Genomic DNA, 14422 nt, shown 5'->3' on the forward strand with positions numbered 1-14422 from the left:
ACAGATTTTATCAATCTTAAATTTGTCTCTCTCTGTGCTTGAATTTTAATTTGAATTTCCTCTGTATTTTTGTAGCAACAATCGCTGAGCGACACAAGTGCCGCCAGCAGTGGCAAGGGCTCCAAATTCTTACTGCGTAAGCGTAAATCAAAGAAGACAACCGCAGCATCCACAACAACAACAACAACTGCAGGAGCAACAGCTGACACCGAAACAACGGGAAAAAAGGGTGGCAAAAAGGGTAAGTGGTTGCCAATTTAGGGCCGCTCAAGCTGAACCCAAAAGAAAAAAGAAATGGTGAAAGTTTCTCCGAGGAAGTTCACTTGCCTTCCAGATTTATTGTGATAGCTGTCTGCAGAAGGAAATCGGTTGTTCTATTAAAGAAAACAGGATTTTGCAATTAAATATAACATGTGTTTTTAAAGTTCAAGGGTTCCTTTGTGGGGAAAAAAGGTTCATTTACAAACATAAATCATATAAGCAGATCTTAACTCAAGAATTCAATAAAGAGTGTTGACAATTTAATACAAAATATTTAAAATTTAATAAGAAATACTTATATATAGCTTTCTGCAGAAGGAAATCGGTTGTTCTATTAAAGAAAACAGGATTTTGCAATTAAATATAACATGTGTTTTTAAAGTTCAAGGGTTCCTTTATGGGGAAAAAAGGTTCATTTACAAATCATAAATCATATAAGCAGATCTTAACTCAAGAATTCAATGAAGAGTGTTGACAATTTAAAACAAAATATTTAAAATTTAATAATAAATACTTATATATAGCCTTCTGCAGAAGGAAATCGGTTGTTCTATTAAAGAAAACAGGATTTTGCAATTAAATATAACATATGTTCTTAAAGTTCGAGGGTTCTTTAATAGGAAAAAAAGTTCGATTACAAATTATAAATCATATAAGCAGATCTTAACTCAAGAATTCCACTATGAGTGTTGACAATTTAATACAATATATTTAAAATTTAATAAGAAATACTTATACATAGCTTTGTGCAGAAGGAAATCTGTTGTGCTATTCAAGAAAACAGGATTTTGCAATTAAGTATAACATATGTTTTTAAAGTTCGAGGCTTCTCTTTTAGGAAAAAAGGTTTCATTACAAATTATAAATCATATAAGCAGATCTTAACTCAAGAATTCCAAAATTTAATAAGAAATACTTAAAATTGAATAACTAAACTGTGATTGCAGGAAAAAAAGATAAGAATACAAATTTTAAGGAGTATGCTAAAATTTATTTTGAATTCGGTAGTAAAAACTATTTTTGATTGCATACTTTTAGGCAACCTTAAATTGACACCCTCAAAAGAATGATTTATGATATTTGTATTAAAGCATAAAATTAATATTAAATATATATAATAGTAATAAAAATATATATAATATAATAATAATATATAATGATATATATATTAAATTGACTAATACAAAAATTAAAATTATTTCTTAGCAAAGTAATAACAAAATCCGACAGAGAAATAAATTATTGCCAGTGGTATTAAAGAAGTAATTTAAATTAGTCAGAATTCTGAAAAGATGTAATAAATATACCTTTAGTTGTAGAACAAATTAAACTACTTAAGTTTCTACATAAACGGAGTAGAATACTTGGTAAAAATGTGGATGCCCTAGCTTTATCCCCTTGAGCTATCCGCTGATTCCTGAACTTCAACGAAGGGCTCTATTAACTCAGATGAATCACTTCCTTTGCAGCTGTCAGCAGCCCCCCGCAGCCCTCGATCAAGTGCGTCCTGGTGGGCGATGGAGCCGTGGGCAAGACGAATCTGATCCTGTCGTATCTGGAGAACCGCTTCAACCCGGAGCACATTCCCACGGCCTCAGACATTTATAATGGTGAGTTGGTAGTTGGAGTCCCGCTGACGGCGCCCTTCAACAGGTCTCCTCAATCGGAGGGCCTCCGTTTCTTATGCCACCCAATCCAAAGTTTTTCTTTTTAATTTTTTCTTTATTGCCCGACCTTTGCGGCCTTTCGTTTCGATTAAGGGAGAGCCCAGAATGCGGGCTCGGCGCACGTATATGAATTTTTCATTTTGTTGAAAACCAATTTGTGAAATCTTTACCGAGTTTTCCGCTTGCCGTGTGAAGGATGCAGGATGTGGGATGTGCCAAATGTGGGCGGATGTGTTGAATCTGCGCTTTTTCGGGGGGAGGCGGGGGATTACAGTTTTACCCACGACTTTGTGCTATTCACGAATTCTAATGAACGGAAAATTGAAAATTGAAAATTGAAAATTTGCGGTTATTCAACAGAAGCACAGAATGTGCAAAACTTGACTTTGTTTATCCCACTTGCCATGTGCAATTGATTGAATTATGCTTAGACCTTAGTATCCCCCTCTTTAACCCTTAGTGCCTGGCACTCGAGACTGCCGACAGCACCAAGTTTAACCCCTCACCGGGCGCCTGGGGCTGATTTTAATAAAATTTTGCATGAATTTGCACTTCTCTGCACGCTTGCTTACTCGGTTAGGGGCCAAAAATTGTGTTGCCTGTCAGTCAGTCAGTAGGTTTGGGCCAAAAAGGGAGAGTCTAGGTCCTGGCCAAATTCGCCCTGCAGATAATCGTCGAATAATTCAACAGATTCAACTAGGTGTGTGCAGTGGTACAGTGTGGTTGCAGGCCAATAGTCGGACTTTATTTGGTATTTTGGCAGGGTTTTTCAATTTTTATCTAGTGGTTTTGTCCAAATACATACAAAATACTTTAATTAAACTCTGTGATTTTTATTTTAAACAGCAGTTAATAGTTAATATTAATTATATAATATTATCTATAATTTAATAAGGTCTACTAAATAATGTAAAATAATACTGCAGTAGGCCTTTGTTTCTTGTAATTAAAAAATAGTTATAGTAAAGTCATTGATTTTTGGTTTAAAAAAAGTTATTTAAAATCTATTTTTGTGTTAGATATTTGTAAATTGATAACTATTTAAAAAATACAATTTTGTAATTAAACAACATATGTTGTGCTGTAAATTCGAATACACACATTTTATTTTAATCAAATTCGGATATCAGCATAAAAGCAAAAAAGGTACTAAATTATTAGTAATGCCATTAAATTTATTAGTCTAATTTTTTGCAAATTTATCCAAATTGTAATTGGATTCTCATAGCTTTCTTTTATTTTGGTTTATGATTTTGACGATATTCCACGATAGCCAACAATTGTTTCTCTACATCAGGAAATATATCCCAGTCTCGTCCTGCTAATTGAATCCCTTTTTTGAGTTTGGAGGGAAATGCTAGGATTGCAGCTTTATGTTTGTGTGTTTAGGAGGCGGGGTAGAAATGTATTTGAAACATTTCGTTCGGCCTGAAATGCCAGGGATGTCAACTGTTATTTTTGTTTATTTTTTTCTTTATCCAGAGTTGCCTACACCAGCTGCTTTTATCCTTTTGTCCCGTTGTCGTTTGTGAGGAATGAAATTACGCATACGCCGCGTGTCCCCCGTGTTTTTAGCCTGGCTTTTAGCAACAATTGGCCGGGTCGGTGAATACCAGGCATAGTTGGCTCTCAACTTTTCGTGGAATTTTCCTTCCCCTTCCCGCCAGCATTTTCCTCCATTTTCCTCCGTTTTCCTCTGAATGTGCACTTGAGCTGCGCTGCCATCTTTATTTTCCCATTTTTTTTTGTTCTTCTTGCATATTTTGCTAGAGGCCAAGACTTTAGCATAGTTTGGCCATTAGACATAAGTTTTGGGAACTAATTAAGGCCGGAGCTTGGCTAATTGACTTGCTCTAAGTGCGTCAAATTGTTGAATTTATTTCTGCCAAGCAGTCCTGATCGTTAATTGCCCGATATATACCTCAATCTGTGACTCAATTAGGTGTCAATTGAAGGTTGAGTTAGCAGAAAAAGGGGGGGCGGAAAATGGGACTTGAGCCGAGCTGAGCTGAGCTGACTTCTTGGCTCACAATTACACAATTGCTCACTTGCACATGTGTGGGTTGTTTTTGGGGCTTTTCCCTCAACCGCTAACGATGTTCGTCCTTTGTCCCGACCATTTTGCCCATTGTCTGGCCTTCCTTTTAACCCAAACTCCCTAAGAAGAGTATTCACTTCACTCCAGCTCACTTCACTTCAGTTCGGTTCACTGTTTTTGTTCTTCATCGCGTAAAGCGATTTTCAGCTGAGCTGGCAAACAATTTCCCTTTTGTGAAAAGCGAAAAGCGAAGAGGAAAATGGCATTGAATGCACGTCCTGTGTATTCCGGCATTGATTTCCACTTTTACACTTTTTGGCAGCCAAGAAAGCGGCCAAGAAATGCGGAGCAACTAATAAAGCAACAATGAGTAGGTTCAAGGAAATTGTACAATGAAATGGGGAAAAGTGATTGGTTTTTGTATTTTTGGCAGCCGAAAGTAGGGATTTTTATAAAAGGTTATTCAGGGAAAAGGGTTATGAAGAAATGTTGTAAAATGTATTTAATACAAAATTTAATAGATGGATTTGTTTTATATAAATAATATTTTCTCTTAATCGAAAGGAATTCTTTCAAATAGTTTTATCATATTATTTTAAGAAATATTTCAGATATATTTTTTTTTAATGATTTTTTGATCAAATTGGTATCATAAAAATCCAGAAAACTAGCTAAGGCATTTTCCGCTCAAAGGAGTGAAGCCCAGGGACCAGAAAATTCAGGGAATGAAATGAGGTGCACGTTTTTTGTTAAGCTCCATTAAACCAAAAGAGGCGGAGGTTTTAGGCCACAGATGATGGAGTCACATCAACGTCAGGCTTTCAGGTTTCGGTTTTCGTTGCCCTCAAATGCATTCATGAATTTCATACGCTGCACAAATTAAATTTATTTTACATGAGCCGTGGGTCTGGCGACCTTCGCTGCACCTGAAAACCTGCAACCTGCAACCTGCTACGTGCCACATGCGGCAGGCTGATTAAAAATCCCCGAGCAGGGCAGCCGGCCAACTTTATTTACGCAGGCCAAACAGTCGGAGGAGGCTGCATTGAATGAAAGGTTGCCATGATTAACTTTTAGATAGGACATGGACACACAGTCGTCGGGTATGCTATATGGGGGGTTATGGGGGGTTCCGGGCGAACGCGAGGTCAAATCTGCTTGGCGGGGCGTGCAAAAACAAGCCAAGCCAAAATTAAGCCCCAGACCACTGAAAAAAATTTTTAAACTAATTTTAGGATGAATGTCTGGAAAAAAAATTAAATAGATTCAAAAGATATAATCAAACTATTCAATGACTCAATTTTTTCCTTAAAACAAATTATTTTTTAACAGTTCTAAGACACTTTTCAAAAAATGTGTTCTAAGCATACTCCTATAATACAGTAAGAATATGTGCTAAAAATTGTAATGCTTCAGCTTCAAGGGTATACTTTTCATGCCAATTTTATATAGGTATTTTTTAATATATTTTAATTTTTAATTTGTTTACATATTCAAATATTTTGATACATTTTGTTTAATGTTAAGAATTTTTTTTTGCCATTATTTATTTTAAACCCAATTTAAAACTTCAATTTCAACAAGAATTTGTTATTAGAAAAATTGTTTGTTATAAGAACAGGTTGTCTTAAATACATTAATCAAGGCTTTCCCTAAAACTCTTCATATTTAGTATTAAATGTAAATATTTTTTTTGTATTTAATGTTCCCCAGTGTAAACTCTATAAACAGTGCACCCCCCTCGTCACTCTCCTGAGCATCATTCAAATCATTTTCGCTTGCGTTTAAATATGAATGTTCTTTGCTCACATGGGAGGTGGCGGAAAAGTGGGTGGGCGGGAAAATTGCAGGAGGAGCAGGAGTTTCTGTGCACAGCGCTTTACTAATTCACTTGCTAGCGTTTCATTGTTGATGCACCACGCCCACCCATTTTCATTTTCCCGACGCTTTCCCGGCCCTCGAGTTCGAGTTGTGGGCAGAATGGCATCAATGCAATGTTGGATGTAATTAAACAGATGTTATCACTGTGTGCTGAAATAAACAAATATGCACTAAAACTAGGGGAATTCTAGTTAAAAGATTAGTAAAAATTGGTTGTTCAACTTATTTTCTCTGTAAATAAATTATTCCAGTTTTTCCGTTTGTGGCTGCGTAAAAATTGTAAGCCGCAAATTAGTTAACCACAATGCATTTAATGAGCTTTATGATTTTTATATGAAAATTATATTTTTAATGCCACAATTGGAAAGTGATTTATTTCACAGCATAATTTTAAGATACATCTTAAAAATAATTTTTTTAAAAAATGTATAAATTGTATAATTGAAAAGTGTATTATTGACAGCATAATTTTAGGATATAACTTTAAAATATTTTAAGAAATTTTAAATTAACTTATAAGTTATTTTAAAGTGTCACACATTTTTCAGGAATAACTTTTAGTCAGTATACAAATAATTTTGTTTAGAACTTCCTTATTTCCCTGAGGATTTAATTCAATTAGAGCTTCATTTATAACCAAGATTAGAGCTTACTTGCAGCTAAGAAATAAAAATAGAGAATCGAATGAATTGCGAAATTTCAGGCATCTCCAATTTTACAGCTTGTCTGTGTGTTGGTTTTTTCCGCATCTGTGTGGGTCAAAGTGCCACCTGCGATGTATCTGTGTGAGTGTCCACTATTGTAGAATGTGTGTGTGTGTGTGTGTTGGTGGGTGTTCGAGTGTACCATGTGCTATTCCAAAAATTTGCACTTGCGTGGAGGAGACAACAAAAGGATTGGCAAAGAATTTTAAATTAAATTAAATTCCGACAGGAAAATGCAATCACAAAGTGCGAATCAGAAGAGGGCTCCTCAGAGTGAGTGTAATTTGCATATTTTGCAATTAAATTGCACCGAAATCAGGCCAAAGTGGGCTCACACAAATCAATTGATTGATTCATTTGCGAATAAAAAGGTGGGAAAACCATAGAAAATGGGATGCCATTGAAGTCAATGCTGATGATCTTGGCAAATAGTGTTGAATTCGTTTTACATTAGTTGAAAATCCAGTCAATTGAAACGGATGTTTGGGAAGTGTTTTTGAAAAAATTAAAAAAGGTGCGATTGCATTATATTTTTATTATATTGAATATTATTTTGAGAAAACAACTTACAATATTAAATCTATTTATGCCACTATTTAAAATCCATGCAAGTATTTACATAGCCATTATATTTTTTTAATTGCTTTAACAAACTTCTCTAAAAGCTTTTCTGGAGAATATTATTTATAATTTTTGTTGTATTTGTCATGCAAGTATTTAGATAGCCATTATATATTTTGAATTGCTTAAATAAGCTTTTCTAAAAGATTTTCTGGAGAATATTATTTATAATATTTTATGCAAGTTTTCTAATATTAAGAAAAGCTATTTTTTTGTGTTTTTGGCAATGAAATAAACATTAGGGGCGTATTTTTTCGAACATTTTAAGTAAGTATTTATTTTTTTTATCTTTTCCTGAGCTAAAGCAAACTTTTATATTTCCTATTCTTTTTTATTAATGGGTAATAGGTAACTCTAAACTTACCATTATATTTACTTATGGATTTTATAACTTAATATTTTCCATTATATTTATTTATGTGTTTTATAACTCTTAGTTGTCCAATGTAAATATTTTTGGATATTATACCTCTCAGTTTTCCATTATATTTATTACTGGATCCTAAAACTCAATATTTTCGATTTTATTTATTTTCGCAGCCGATGTGAATGTGAACGAGAGTCCGGTGCACCTGACCATTTGTGATACCGCCGGCCAGGACACCCTGGACCCGCTGAGGGAGCTCTGCTATCCGGACAGCGACGTCTTCCTGCTCTGCTTCTCGGTGGTGAAGCCGGAAACGTTTCGGGCCATCAAGGCCAAGTGGGCGCCCAAGTTTGCTAAGACCAAGGCGGCCCTGATTTTGGTTGGCACCCAGGCCGATCTTCGCACCAGCCCGAATGTCCTCAACAAACTGCAGGTGAGTCGAGTCGAGTCGAGTTCTCTGAGTTCTCTGAGCCTGGTTTATTAATGCCTTCTGCTGGCTCGATTCAAATATTTATGAAATTCTTATTTATTTTGATTTCATCTCATCTGGCCCCCGAAGCTAACTTGATTTCTTTTTCCGCTTCCCGCTTTTGCAGACAAATGGCGAGAAGGCAATTTCATATGCAGACGCCTGGGATTTGGCAACAACAATTGGCGCAAAATACATTGAGACTTCGTCAGCCACACAGGTGAGTTGGTTTATTTAGTTAGTTAGGCCACTGTTAGTTAGGGGCGGGAAAATGCTACAAAATTATACAAATAAAATGGGATGGAGAGGGAGTACCTCAAATTAATTAAAGCCAAAAGGCAGACAAGTACTTGCTCTGGGCTGTGTCGTGTACAAAACTTGGAGAAAATATAATGCTCACTTGGGGAGAATATACCCTCTAGAAACCATATGATAAGCTAAGCAAAATCTGCTATAAAATTCGTTATATGTCTTTAATAAAAAAATATTTGAATCAATTTTGGTTGATTCCTAAATAGTTTTAAATAACAAGAAAACATTTATTTTTAATAATATTAAATATTTTTCCCACTTTTCCATTGGTTAAAAATTCACAAGAAACTTTTGGTATTGACTTAACCATAATTAAGCTTATGAATAACACGAATATTAAAGAATATCTCCAAAAAAATTACCAACTAGAAAAGAGTCTACCTGAAGTTTTTTTTACTAAATAATAACTTATATTTAAATAAATCCAAATACTATAAATTAAATTAAGTAATACAAATTGTAAGGGATAACTCTGAAAAAATGGACTAAAAAGAAGGTCATCGTATTTTCTGAATTTAGATTTATTCAAATGAATCTAGGGACGACATTTTAAATTAAATAATACACCTTTTAAAGGATATTAAATTTGAATAACACGAAAAAAGTCCTAGTACTTTCTGAATTTGCATAGTAAGCAATAACTTATACTTAAATAAATCCAAGGACTTAAATGAAATGTAAACTTATCAAGGAGCCTAGCCCAGAGAGCATACAGGATAATCCGGCGAAAGAAGCCTGCTGGAAAAATAAAAAGAAGACGCCTGGCTGAATTCCGCGGTCGAAAGGAGGCGTCCTCCTGCGGGAGGCTGAAATCTCGTCGCCGTGGTCCTCGTTGCTTTTTATCCTTTTGAGTCGCCTTGTCACATTGCACCAGGACACTCACACACACACACCCACACACCCACACACTCGCACACGTACAATAATCATAATTGTGCGGTTAAGAGGGAATGGCCGGGGAATCCCCTCCTGTTTGCCCCAACACTTCCGACTGAATGCCGTCGCTCCTGTCAGCCGTGCATTGCACTCTGCGTGGATTTCCCCGAAGGTAACCGCTCCTGCCACGCCCCCTTTTCCGGGGTGTCCACAAAAGGAGGCGACAACGAAGATGAAGCGATTGCAACAAATTATAAAGCACTTGGCACACCAACCAGATGAGGATGACGATAATAATAATGATGGCCATGATGACGACGACGATGATGATGATGATGATGATGTGGATGTCGACGGTGATGGTGACAATTTGTTGAGCAAGTGCTTCGCTAGTTGCTGGAAAATAAGACACCCACCGTATACAGTATACATATATAACACCGCCATTAAGTTGTATTGCCGCCGGTGGGAAAAGCTACATAAAATGTTTGGGGGAAAAACGTGAGGGAAATGTGCCAACTCTGATTTTTAGGAGCTCAGAAACAGGCAAGAAACAACTCAAAAATAAATATTTAAATATTTACTAATAGGAAATATTAGTTGTTTGAAAGAACTTGTAAAATAAAACATGTAAAACAAGAAAATTTAATCTATTTTTAAAATATTTATATTGAAGGCTACAAGAATATTTAAATATTAAATGATAAGAAATCTTAATTATTTGAAGAAATTGTACAAAGAAAAGCAATAGATCTATTAAGCAAAACAAATTTTCAAGACCACAACAATTTTTAATGATAATAAAAACAAATTATTAAGCTATAAGCTATTAATTAAAAATAAATATTTGCAAAGCTTCAAAAACATTTAAATATTTTTTTTGAAAGCATTTGTAAAATAAATACAGTTGATCTATTAATCAGAAACTCAAATATTAAATTACCTGTTGATCTACGACTTAATTTTGTTATAAAAATATAATGTTTACAATTAAATAACAACCATAGTAATAACCAAGTGTAATAAAACAATAATTAGCAACCAAGTATGTCACAAAAACAGTGACTACAAATACTTGTGAGCTTAATGACTACCGAATTAATCCACAAACAGCTTATTAATTATGTGTAAAATATTTAATTCGGCACATATCAGCAGTACAATGGTTAGTAATTAGTGCGGCAGACTCTTTGTGGGGGCTTTATTGATTTAATTAGGCTGTGATTAATAACCGTATTATTTCGTTCGCAGGACAAAGTCAAGGATGTGTTCGACGCAGCCATTTGGGAGGGCCTCGTGCCCACCACCCTGCCGCCCACGCCCTCCTTCTGGAGGAAGCTCTTCTGCCTGGCCTGAAGCCCGAACTCGAAAACCCAACTCAACTCAGCACACGATATATTATTTTCGTTTTTTTTTGGATACCTATATATACCCATTATTTATATTGAACAATATATTTTTTTTTTTTAGAGATTTTCGTTTAGCAGTGCTTGCACACAGACTGATCTACACATAAACTAAAATAATATAGACATATGATATATAATGCCTAATTGCTTACGTTTTCATGATAGATTTTATCCTCTTACTCGTGGTTTTTTCTCATTGCTTCTATTATTGTTTAATTATTTAGTCTTAAACTATTTAGACCTTATTATCGCCCAGATCCACAACTATGTTACATCATTCCATCCATTTTTAAGCATTACGTTTTAAGCAAATATTTCAAATATTGTATATCGAAGGCAGCAAAAAATATAGTAGTGAAACAAATCCAACAGACGGCGTACTTCAAATGGAATTTCCCGGGGAAAGCTCTTTGCAGGGTTTCCAAACATTTTTTTTGACAGCCTAATGCCATAAGTGCTGGCAAAAATAATAATAAATACCGGGGGCATAACGACGATGGATTCGAGAGCAGAATCAACAAAAACAACATTAGCGATTCTGGACTCCGCCAAGTAAACACACACACATGCACACCTATAAAGACTCCGTCACGCACACACATGCAACGGCGCATCTCAAGGAAAACTTGATGGGGGAAAAACCAAAGGAAAAACTTGTCAAGTTTGCATACCCCACCGTGGCTGCTATTTCAAAATATTCTAAGCTGGCCTGGAAAAAATGAAGCAAAAGAAAATATTGTCAAATGTGGAATAACATGAGCCAAGAAATTGTGAGTAAAAAGTAGCATTTTAAATATTAAACAAAATTTATTATTCATTACAAAAGCAAATATCAAAATTTATGATCGCTTCTAAATTAAAAACCTTTAAAATGTAAAATTCTAGGAAACTTTTAACATTTTTTGTAAACTTTTAACTTTAAAACAATTCTTTAAAAATATTCTTTATAATTTGTGGTTTCAATTTATAAACATTTTTAATGAAAGTGTCAAATTATGATTGCCTGGCCTTTTCCAAATAATTTTGGCTTTAACTCAATTTATATTTTCTATTTACACAACGTTTTACTTAAAGATTTTATTTAGCATTGCTTAACTAGCAAACAGTTTATGTGTTAACTAAATTTATATTTTCTATCTATCATAGCAATATGATATACTTTTTTTTTGTAAAGCTGTTATTGTATAAAAGGTCAGAGATCTATCATTGTTTAAAAGCAAGCAGTAAACCCATTGAAGTTTCTTAAAATTTAAAAATCCAAAACATGACATTCTAAAGGCTAGTTTCTCAGACGCTTCCTTGGCATATTTTTTAAATCCTTACTACATCAAGTTATTTGCTGAAGATGATGTCTTGATTGTGCAGACATTTAACTTCAAGCTGGGCAAAATAGCGGGGGCCAAAAAGCGCAATATTCATGGCTATGGTAGCTGTGGGGTGTGGGGTCAACAAGGGGTTAAACAGGCCAAGTAAAAGCGGCAGTAATAACATAACTGAACCCAACCAGCTGACGGGCAAGTGCAGTGTAAACATTTTCACATTGTCTGGCCAAATCTGGCGAGCAAACAGTTAATGTGTCGACAGCAGCAACATGCCGTTAGTCCCCGCAGCAACATGCAGCATCCATATCTCCGCCGGCAATATGCAACATGCAACAGTTCAGTTTTTGCATAGACAACCATCAAATCAAAGATTCGGCATTGCAGAGGCAGTGCCAGATACAGATACAACAAAAAATCATAATAAATCAATGGCAGGACGGAGAGAATTTGGCCATGTCATGTTGGCCAAATTTATGGCTACTTACAAGCCCAAGCAATAAATACACAATTTATTAGACAAATATTTTGGGGTGGCAAGAAATTACGTATACGCATGGCCCTGCTAATGATGCATATCTCCAGTTGTTCTTCCTGTCCAGATGTCACTTCATTTTGAGGGCATACCATGAAATATTGAGCAGATCACAAGGTCTTTTGGGCCATGTCAATCGATTTGGGGGCCGAATTCCGTTCCACATACGACGCTTAGTCGAAATTCAATTCAGGTTCCCCATAATGAAAAATGTGTCTGTGAAACTGTTGAATGGTTTTACCCCCTTTTTCCGATTTTCGTCTTACTTTTTTCGGTGCTTTGTTTGGTACGTGCCAATAAAGAGGCGACTGGAGTCGAGGCACGCGGCTATTTATGTGGGTCATTCACGCGCACGGGATGTGGATGTGTGGTCCGCATCCGTAGTCCTTGTGGTGTGTGTGTAATTTACTTAGGAATAGATACAGATACGGATACATGTGGCACAGATACGCGGCTGGCAGACACGCCACTTGAACCCGGTGGCAAGGCGATACCCTGTAAGGAAACGTAGTACCTCGGACTCTTGCCAATTCTAATAAAGATTGCAGTGTGGATTATTAGCACATTAAACCATACACCGTTAGAGCTACGCCACGAAGAAATCAAACTACGATTGGTCTACCTATGGGTTCTAGAAGTTCGGGTTAGGGTCACCATTTTTTAAAAAAATTATAAATTAAAAAATTGTAATGCCATTTCTTAGTGTGTTAAGTTTAACGTTTTTAGGGCTACGCTTCAAAGAAATCGGAATACGATTGGTCTACTTAAGGGTTCTAGAAGTTCGGGTTAGGGTCACCATTTTTTTTTTAAATTAAAAAGTAAAAATTTTAATGCCATTTGTTAGTGTATTAGATTTAACTTTTTTAGGGCTAGGCTACAAAGAAATCGGAATACGATTGGTCTACTTATGGGTTCTAGAAGTTCGGGTAAGGGTCACCTTTTTTAAAAAAAATTATAAAGTAAAAACTTTTAATGCCATTTGTTAGTGTGTTAAATGTAACGTTTTCAGGGCTAGGTTACAAAGAAATCGGAATACTATTGGTCAATTTATAGGCTCTAGAAGCCCAGGTTTGGGTCACCTTTCTTTGAAATAGTCCTAGAAAATAAAATAAGTCAATGCAAACTGTCAGTAAGTTAAATTAAACGAGCTACGTCAAAAATAAATCGGAACACTAATGGTTAGCTTATAAGCTATAGAAGTCCAGGTCTGTGTCATCTTTTCTAAATTATTTGTCACATCATGAACAAATAAAACTGCACTGTTAAAGGCACGCCACCTAATAATCGGAAATCTATTAATCAAGTTAAAAGATATTGAAATCATGTTTTGGGTCAGCTTTCTACTGATCATCACAGAGTTTACCAAAAATAATTTGCTTTACTTCATTACAAAATCCTTACAAATCGATCAATATTTATTGGTATGCAACGGGTATTTTCCGGCAGTCACTAATCCGGAATGCTGGCTTTCTTCGGTGTTTTCTAGCCACCATTGTTGCCCCTCGGCGAGTTGAGAGCTCTGGCGATGAGGCTAAAACTTATAATCATGGCATCATCAACAAAATTATCGTTTTGCCACAGACAGCACACAAACACACATGTGGGGAAATGGAGGTCCTGCACAGATACACTCGCCATTTGAGAGCATAAAAGCGAAACGTGCTCGAAATGTGAATTACTCGCGCTCCAAAACCCCCCCACCCCTACACACACACACACACACACACACACGCACGCACACTGTTGCACTTGAAGTGCCTGAGTGTGCGAGTTGATTTTGCTCTTTGGCTCCATTTTGGGTCATAACTTTAACTATTTTACACGAGAACCCAAAGAACATTTACTCGACTTTTTCGTTTGTTTTCCCCCCATTGTTTTTCTTGCCTTTATTTAGTCGCTTTAGTGCCTGCTTTCTTTTGGGGTGAAGAAATGGTCGGTTGAGGATAGAGGTTTTGTGGATCTG

At 35.7% G+C, this 14422-nt stretch overlaps 1 protein-coding gene across 1 annotated transcript in view; it reads left to right on the forward strand.

Moving 5' to 3' along the window:
- The window catches only part of LOC119557636, a 64367-nt gene extending 53411 nt beyond the window's left edge, over positions 1-10956 (forward strand). Inside the window, exons 5-9 of the mRNA XM_037870470.1 lie at positions 76-241; positions 1731-1871; positions 7713-7972; positions 8136-8228; positions 10448-10956. Of these exons, the coding sequence (XP_037726398.1) occupies positions 76-241; positions 1731-1871; positions 7713-7972; positions 8136-8228; positions 10448-10552 (765 nt within the window). The 3' untranslated portion in view covers positions 10553-10956. The remainder of the gene's footprint in view (positions 1-75; positions 242-1730; positions 1872-7712; positions 7973-8135; positions 8229-10447) is intronic.
- The last annotated feature ends 3466 nt before the right edge of the window (positions 10957-14422 follow it).

Source organism: Drosophila subpulchrella, chromosome X (genome assembly GCF_014743375.2).
Source record: "Drosophila subpulchrella strain 33 F10 #4 breed RU33 chromosome X, RU_Dsub_v1.1 Primary Assembly, whole genome shotgun sequence".
NCBI classification, from domain to species: domain Eukaryota; kingdom Metazoa; phylum Arthropoda; class Insecta; order Diptera; family Drosophilidae; genus Drosophila; species Drosophila subpulchrella.